The 9,328-nt window shown below is 36.0% G+C and overlaps 1 protein-coding gene across 2 annotated transcripts; it reads left to right on the plus strand.

The window, feature by feature from the left end:
• The first annotated feature begins 1,168 nt into the window (after positions 1-1,168).
• LOC104599211 (UDP-glucuronic acid decarboxylase 6) lies at positions 1,169-9,069 on the plus strand. 2 transcript variants are annotated; one of them, XM_010261655.3, is made up of 13 exons: positions 1,169-1,376; positions 2,102-2,208; positions 3,589-3,675; positions 3,909-3,996; positions 4,400-4,491; positions 5,178-5,242; positions 5,330-5,418; positions 5,876-5,953; positions 6,072-6,165; positions 6,445-6,511; positions 6,655-6,718; positions 6,838-6,878; positions 8,575-9,069. In XM_010261655.3, the coding sequence occupies exons 2-13, from the start codon at positions 2,119-2,121 to the stop codon at positions 8,755-8,757; spliced, it is 1,038 nt and encodes a 345-aa protein (XP_010259957.1). In that variant the 5' UTR covers positions 1,169-1,376; positions 2,102-2,118; the 3' UTR covers positions 8,758-9,069. The 2 variants fall into 2 exon arrangements, with proteins under 2 accessions (XP_010259957.1, XP_010259958.1); XM_010261656.3 differs by lacking the exon at positions 1,169-1,376 and adding an exon at positions 1,558-1,698.
• The last annotated feature ends 259 nt before the right edge of the window (positions 9,070-9,328 follow it).

The raw sequence follows: 9,328 nt of genomic DNA on the forward strand, positions 1-9,328 counted from the left end.
AAAGAAGAATGTTTCATCATAACGAAAAACAAAAGTTGTAAAGAGGGAGACTTGTGACCTACTTTGTTTTGCACTTGAGCCGTTATCACACTATTTATGTTATGGGAAAACAAAAGATAACCCAACGAGAGAGAGCTTAGCTTCTCACTTCCCACTTCCCAAAGCCGTGAAAGATCAGCAACCTGCAACCAACCAAATATTATTAAATTTCCCCTCTCCCTCCTCTACTTTCAAAGACGGTATTGTAGAGGAGACTGGAGTATGGGACCATGGGTAATTGGGTAGCGGTAGTTGTAAGTTGTTGCCCAACAATTTCCGCCCATCTTTCAAATAACATGTTTGACTGAGCACCAGTCATCACTCACCAGTCTGGATTTCTTAATTTTTACTACCTTCACTCTACTCTCCATTCTGCTGACTACTAACCCAATAACATAATAATACAGCTCTCTATAAGCTGCTAAGCAACAGTGCTAAGTTCTCTGTTAAACAAACCAAAACAAAAAAGAAATCTATTATACTTCTCTGCGTCTGTTCATGGCAGACTGATGTTACTTTTCTGCAGTTGTTGTTAATATATTTTAGAACCTCGAACCAACATCACTCAAAATCTCAAAATCAAAAACCAAGACTCAAAAAGTTAGAAAGCAGAGCAAGACTAACGGACGATCAAAGTGAATGGGAAACAGGGGTGTGGTCAAGGTACAGAGCACGCAGAGAGAGAGAGAGGGGGGGGGGACTGTTTTCTTTCCGTCATTGGTGCATATCATGTTGCATGTCTATTGGGGGATTGATGATAGTAGGAAATCCGGACTGTTTATGTTTGACTGGGCCATCAGCTTATCCACGTCAGAGACCTCCACGAGCATCAATTCACACCCGCGGGTGACGTAAAGTCGTAAACAACTGAAAACTTTGCTCGTAACTCGTAAGCCAGTAGGAAAAGAATTCACATCTGAGGGAGCCCCACGGCATATCCCAACCGTGTAACCGTGTATTGGGAGCATCTCCCACTTACAACTTCGGAAGATGTTCCCAAGACACGCTGAGATGTGTATTATTCTCAGCAACTCAAAGGTGAGCTACAGCTACGTAAAGATTACGGACAGTGGGTCCTACATAACTTATTTACCGGCCAACTTATCAACCCAAATCAAATCCCCCCCCCCGGCCACGAGGTTCTCGCTTCTGCTTGCTGTTTCGGTGTTTCCTTCCTTTCTTCACCCTCTCCTCTCCTCTCCTCTCCTCTCTCTCTCTCTCTCTCTCTCTCTCTCTATATATATATATATAACCCCTATATATAGATACTGACACGATACCTGCATTGGTATTCAAAAGCTTCGACTTTAGTTTCTTTATTGATTCTTCAGTGTAAGGTAAAAGATTGATTTTTTCCCTTAAAATTTGTTTGTTCGGTGAGATTCAGATCTGAAATCGTTTGGTGAACACTCCCTCTTAGATATCGAGGAGTTTTCAATCGTTTTAGTTTGCTTGATGTTGAAGGTTTTGTCATCTCTTTTTTTTTTTTTTCTTTTCTAGTTGGTATCGTTTGGTGGTAAAAGGTCTCGTTTTTTGCACAGTTTCCATCTCGTTATATATAGTTCTTAGGTCCTAGTGTTTTCTTAGGATTTCAGCGATCAGAAAGAGGGAACAGAAAGTAGGGTTTTTCAGTGTAGTTCTTCTGAAGCCAGTAATCAGGTCTGTAGTTCGTGATCTGAGGATCGTGAATTTGATTTTTTCTGTTATATATGGAAATTTTTATCCTTTTGACTGTTGTATCGTGAAACTTGTTTAAGTTATTCTTATGAGGGCTAATCTGAAGTATCTGTTGTTTATTTTAGTTGGTTTTATGGAAAGAAGGCTGTTCAACAGAGTGTCTTTATTTGTAAATTCGATGCTTAGCAATTTCCTTTTTGTTTTCTTCCGGAAGTTGATTATCTAGATCTAACAGTCGTCTTTTGTGGAATATGGAGATACTCTTTTTATATTTCTTCCGGTTAATCACTTAATTGTACTTCCCTGACACCCCAAGCCAAAAATAATAATATGTTAATTATATTTGGGAGTCTAATTGGTTACAAATTTGATGCTTGGCAAGTAGAAGCTATCCTCTGAGCAATGGCGAAGGATTCTTCCAATGGAGAGAACAAAACAGTGACAAAGCCGCCTCCAACCCCATCTCCGTTGAGAAATTCTAAGTTTTTCCAGGTAGATATGCATTGTCTTATGGATTTTATAGAGAATCTTTCCAGGTGGAAATTACCCCCGTTCAGTTGACTTATACCTTTTTTATGTTTAGTGATTTTTTTTTCTGTGTCAAGTAGTTTTTTTCCTCTTATTCCCTTAACAATTATTGGTTACTGCTTCGTATTTGAATGTATATTCTTATATCTACATATATAAAATTAATATTAGTGAAGTTGATTTGAATGTTATGCATTTGCATTAGGTTCAAGTCTCATAGAAGTTGCCTATCAATAAAAATACATTTTTAAATCTATCAAAAAAAAAAAATCAAGTTGTTTTATTTATGAAATGTGGTATCACCATCATCTTTAGTTTTTTTTTATTATTAACATATAATGTTCTGATAAAATTTAGTTTGCTTAATCAGTGGTGTTTAATATCCTAATGTCATCTCAGTCTGATCTACTCAAATCCGAATATTAACAAATCAGAATTGAACCTAAGTATTTCTGATTCGATCCACTCAATTTGCAGCCGTATAGGCAGCATGCATCTCTTGCAATATGCAGCACCATCTTTGCCATAATATTCTTTCCATGCACCTTTGGATACAGAACCATGATATTGTAACTGGCAGTATGTTGAACTGGAATATTAAATGATTCTAGTTATTCAACTTCTCTGCCAATTAATTGAGACTACCCTTTTTATTGGATTATTTGTTTATTTTTTCAGCATCCAAAATGCCACTTAGAGTCAGATGGACAGTTTCAATGTCATGTTCTGTAATTCCCACGACATATCATCATATAGCTTAATGACTTGAGAAGCTCCATTGCTACCAAGTGGTAAATATTTTGCTACTAACTGGACCAATCTGTCTATAATGTGGCAAATCCAGACACCTAATCAGATAGAGACCTTCATATTAGTAATGTGTTTACTTCCCTACTTATACATCAGCCTTACATGCTACCTCCAATGTATTGGATCCATTGGAAATTTCAAATCTTTAATTGAAAGGCCACAAAGGGCTTTGTTTTGCCATATTGCTGGGGCTTTAGAGCTCAAGATTGTCCTATGAATAGGATAGAGAGAGGATTCTGTAAGTCTTATTTCTCCCTGATTATGCTTGCCTTATACAAGAGTTTCAGGCTTTTTTTTTGGATCTCTCTAAATAATTGATGTAGTTACAGCCACCAGTATGCAAGCTTCTGGTGTTTGCATATTCACCCTATATCTCATTCTTAAGCTTTTGAAAGATTATAGTTGGCATGTTTCTTGAACCAAAACTTTTGATAATTTCGTTCTTCATTTGAGATAGGTATCATTCTTTACCTGGTTATTGTTTTTCATATTATCATTTTTTATCTTAAGTGGTTCTTTCAATGTTGAATGCAGTCCAATATGAGAATTTTGGTTAGTGGAGGAGCTGGATTCATTGGTTCTCACTTAGTGGACAAACTGATGGAAAATGAAAAGAATGAGGTACATAGATTTTTCTCTTTCCTACATGCATATCCATGGTGTTGCTTGACAGGCATGTCTCTGATTCTGGTCTAATGGATGTGCCCCTGTTCCATAAAGATTACCTGAAAAAGTGCATAATCCAGTTCCAGAAATGGACGCAACTATTTTATTTTTGGTCACAGTCATTGGGTAAATGCATTGATCATATTCTTTAGGTAATTTATATGTCTGCTACTGGCTTTGTTGCTCAGGTGATAGTTGCTGATAACTACTTTACTGGTTCAAAGGACAACCTAAGAAAATGGATTGGTCATCCAAGATTTGAGCTTATTCGCCATGGTATTTCTCATCTTTTCATTTTGTGGTAATAATTGCACATTTTATGTCTGCGGGGAGAAAATTCCAGTAGAGAGTAGAGTGTATAATAGTAAAAACAGAATACAACAAAAGACAATTATTTGCTTATTGGTTCAGCACGATGTCTGTGTCTATGGGTGAAGGCAATCAGAATTGCCCACTATGGAGCCTAGAGATTATGTGAATCAAGATCACAAAGGCATTTTCTTCCCAAGAGAAACGCCCTTCCTTTAAACCAATAAGCAATTCCCCTCTTCCCAAGAAAGACACTTCTCTAAGAATATACAATAAAATTCTTTTATATATTTCCTTTGTTTTCAAGGATTTAACAGATGATTTCCCCATTTGACATCTTCCTTCAAAAATTTCTGTGTTGTTTATGCAGATGTCACAGAACCATTATTGATTGAAGTTGATCAGATATATCATCTGGCTTGCCCAGCCTCTCCAATTTTTTATAAATACAACCCTGTAAAGGTGCGCATCTCCTGCCTTTGTTTATCCCTGTTCCTTTCTCAAGATAGACACAGAACCTGTTCTATTTGTATTCCTCTGTGTTTTATTTGCACTTCTTGTTTTTTAAAGCATCTCACCAGATGCTTGTAGAAGGCATGTTCTGATTCTACCAACTTCTATATATAAAACTAAAGTATTCATTCTAAACAATAACACAATAAAATATGTGCATATGATGCAAGTCACTAGGTGATGAAATCGAGCTTAGCATTTTATGTATTAATTAATTGATATTGTACAATTGTATCGGTTGTATCACCTGTCCTGCTGATAGACATCTGAAACTGCGTAGGTGTTTCCTGTCATTAGCTTAGGCATTGCAGAATTTCCATGCCATTGACAAAATTAGACACATTTATACTTTTTATCATGAGGTTACACCTGGGAGTTCCAGGAACTGAAGAGCCCTGAGCTCTTCTTTGACCTACCCAGCCCCATTCAACCCACTTTCAAAAAAGATTGCTTGCCTGTTTTCTATTAATGTGGCATATGTTAAATAAACTGGTAATATCATTCTTACTTGTCTGCATTTTCCTCACATTTTTCTTTTTCATTTTGAAGTTCTTAGTAATTGTTTGGTTCCACATGTAATGGTTTATTAGACTTCAAAAGATGGTCTGATTGGGGTGCATATCATTGTTCAATAGACAATAAAAACAAATGTAATTGGCACGCTGAACATGTTGGGACTTGCCAAGCGAGTTGGAGCAAGGTTTAGTTCTGATCCCTTGCAATTGTTTTGATTTATGCCATAGTTACAGTGCATATTTTCACACCATGTCTGACAATCTTCCAACAGGATTTTGCTGACCTCAACTTCAGAGGTTTATGGGGATCCCCTTGAACATCCTCAGACGGAGACATATTGGGGCAACGTGAACCCTATTGGTATATTCACTTATTATTTGTACCAAATAGTACTTCAATATTATATACATAGACGACTTTACATGATAGCCACTTCAAGGTTAATTTGGGATATATTTGCCTGTTCAAAACGAAAGCAGAAGAAAATCTTTTAATTCCATTATTTGATTCCTCTGAGCAAAACACAGTAATCTTTCAGCATTTCTTTTATAAAGTTTTTTTTTATGAGGGGGAAAATTACTACTACATTCTTCTTTTTTATTTATGTTTACTTTATTTTCTTAAATTATGAAATATCATTTTGCATTCATGTTATTTCTATTTTTTTGCCTTCCTAAGCTTGCCTCTGGGACAAGATTTTATATTAGATGATATAACATTGACAATATCTATACAATCTTAGACACAGCAAAGGACTTAGTTCTGTAGCACACATAGGCTAAAAGTATGTCAAATGATATTGTTATATGTATTGCAGGAGTCAGGAGTTGCTATGATGAGGGGAAGCGTGTAGCTGAGACTTTAATGTATGATTACCACAGACAGCATGGATTAGGTAAAATATGGGATTATATTCCCAACTACGAATATGGTTTTGAGAACTGTATATCAGCTTAACAATGTTTTCTTGAAGGTAGTTTATCACTTCTCATTGTTGATGGCTTTTGTAACAGAAATACGCATTGCTAGGATCTTCAATACCTATGGACCGCGCATGAATATCGATGATGGGCGTGTTGTCAGCAATTTCATAGCTCAAGCTCTTAGGTAGACCAAATTTGATTCTACCTGTTTTTTTATCCTTTTTTTTCCCATGGGGGGATAGGCTGTATAGGACAATCAGCTACATCAGGAACTGGATAAGAGTAATATCTTGAGGGCTTTAACTCAAGGAATTTTTTTCAGGGATTGCCAACAATACATGCATATTTTTCTTATAATACATGGTTTTAGTACAACTCTTAATTGTATTACCTTCATCTATTCTCTCATAAAATACTGGTTTGGCTATGCTAATATTCATATTCCTACTTTCGACTCACGCAGAGGCGAGCCCTTGACGGTTCAAGCTCCTGGAACACAAACAAGGAGTTTTTGTTATGTCTCTGATATGGTATGCTATTCTCATTACGTTACAAAGTGGATGGAAAAACAGGATTCATGTAGCCAATCCTTGGGAAGGCTTTGTTAAGTTATGGATTTTAAGACTAGTTTCTTATCCCTTGATTGTATTTTATTTCTTTTAAAATGTTGAAGGTGGATGGTCTTATTCGACTCATGGAAGGAAATCACATTGGGCCAATAAACCTTGGGAACCCAGGTTATTTTAGAAACTATTGTTGTGCATAATCATGAGGATTGTTATGAAATTACAAGTAACTCATAGTGTAGAATGTTAATTTTTGCTTTGTTATGATAACAAAATTGCTTGTGCATCAGGTGAATTTACAATGATGGAACTTGCTGAGACAGTGAAGGAGGTCAGTTTTATATTTACTCTTGTTTACTTCTGCATAAATAACATTATACGTTTCTTGTTAATACCTATGAACCAATTGAAAAAGAATTTAATTTGTTTGTTACTAATTGAGTGGCACATGTGGTTGAATGTACAAGATGGGAGAGAAAACAAGAGATATGAGTATAGTGGGAAGTAGGGGTGCTCACAGTTTGGTTAACTGAACCGTGGGCCTATTTTTGAAACCGAACCGTAGCTGTCGGTTAACTGGTTGACCGGTTTAGTTGACTATTGGTTTTTTATATTTATAGTATATATTATAAAATATATGTAAATAAATATATAATAAAAAACTAGAAATATATATATAATATTATATTTTAAATAATAAAGAATATATTATAAATATATTTATATATATAATGCATATTTGTTAACTTATAATATATAGAAAATATATAATATACATAAATATACATATAATATATAGAAATATATGTATACTGGTCGGTTCGGTTAACTGCCGATTTTCTATATTGGTTAACCGAGACCAAAATGGTACCTTTGGTTTTTTAAAAATACCGAACCAACCGGTTTGGTGAACCAGAATTTTTGGTCCAATCTCATCAATTCAGTTAGGTTTTTTCAGTTTTTTGGTTTTTCTTGCTCACCCCTATTGGAAAGAGAGGGGGAAAATGGACTAAAATTATGATGGTGGTTGTATTAATGTGAAGCCAAGGCAAGCATCTGAATTATATGTAAAGATGGTGAGCCTAGAATACCATAATACTCATGGTTAAATATGGAAAGAGCAAAGAAACAATATAGAGAAAAATGAGGGTCTTATACAATCTTGTTTGAAAAATGGTCAAATGACTGAAAAAAAAAAACATCAATTCATGTAAATATATGGTTACATTTTTTCTCAGTATGGCATATTGGTCCAATGAAAATATATGTTGAGATGCACAAGTACTAATAAGCAATATAAGAAGTAGTATTCTTTATAAGTAAAACTAATATTTAAGATAACAAGGTGTTGGTACTAAACATTGGCCTGGAGTCCTCCGGGAACTCTTTCAAGATACTTTCTTAGTTCACCCCAGCATTGAAACACATTGGCCTTCCCCATGAACACAGTGAAGGATCTCAGAAGATTGTGGCTACCAAATGAATGTCACCACTACAGCCATAGCAGGTGCCCACTATTTTTAATATGTCAATTGAGAATGAAGCCAAAATCTTCTGATTTATAGATATCACTAAATTGCAAAGAAATGCTTCCTTTTATGTTTCCATGAAAAGAAAAGGTGAATCTCAACTGTCAGTTTTAAGATAGACTTACCTTCAATGTATCTTGTCAAACAAGTAAATAGTGTGACTTGTACAGTCCATATCACCCTGCTGAAAATTTTCTGGTTCAGGTACTAGTTTTATCAATTAAAGTGTGTATGTTTATTTGGGGGGTGGGGGGGGGGGACCAAGTAGCGCCCCTATACCTGTTCATTTGGTGCATTCATTGGTTCAAGATGCACCACCAGCAGGGTCTAAAGTATGGCACTTAATGTGGCTGTTCTAACACTCAATTTGTTGATTTGTTCAAATGGGATTATATTTCTAGTTTAAACACTCAACAATGAAGCCGAAGGGGAAGAAAACCACTGATTGTTAGGGGCCTTGAATGCTGTATGACTAAAGTACCCCATGTGCCTTGGCAGCTGATCAATCCTGACGTGAAGATAACAACGGTAGAGAACACACCAGATGATCCACGCCAGAGAAAGCCAAACATCACAAGGGCAAAGGAATTGCTGGGGTGGGAACCAAAGATCAAATTGCGTGGGGGCCTGCCTCTCATGGAGGAAGATTTCCGTCAGAGGCTTGGAATCCAGAAGAAGTGAGAATTACTACACAAAAACTGTGGGCAGCAACTGAATTTTGCAGTCAGATAGATAGATTTCTGTTGAATTTCTTCAGAGATGCATGGTATCCAATTTTCTACGGTATGGAGTTGGATGTTTCTTTTATTTTATTGTGTTATCAATATCAAGTAAATAAACTGTGGTGGGTATTTCTCTCGTGCATTCGTTTATCTGATATAATGATTAGTGGAGAATAGGCTTTTTCTAGGCCAGAAGCTATGGCTTCATGTTGCCCTTTTCTCATTTTATTATTTTTGAAATGAATGTAATAAGATTTTTTTTCTTTTTAAATTTTTAGCCAACTCTCTAGGAGATATAATGGTTTCATTGCCAAGATGGCCCTGTTTATACTGGGGCTTTTGAGGTATTAGGAATGGGCAGATCAACGGCATACAACACGGATTCTTTTTATTGGAAAAGCCCTATAGTTAACCCTTAAAATATAAGGTATTTTTTAAATAGGGCCAAGGGGTAAGTTAAGGGACGGCGGATTTGATCATCACAGAACCTTCCTGGCCGTGAGAACAGTTCTGTAAAAACCAAATCCGAA

Source organism: Nelumbo nucifera, chromosome 2 (genome assembly GCF_055504915.1).
Source record: "Nelumbo nucifera cultivar China Antique chromosome 2, China Antique-T2T, whole genome shotgun sequence".
Classification (NCBI taxonomy): Eukaryota; Viridiplantae; Streptophyta; class Magnoliopsida; order Proteales; family Nelumbonaceae; genus Nelumbo; species Nelumbo nucifera.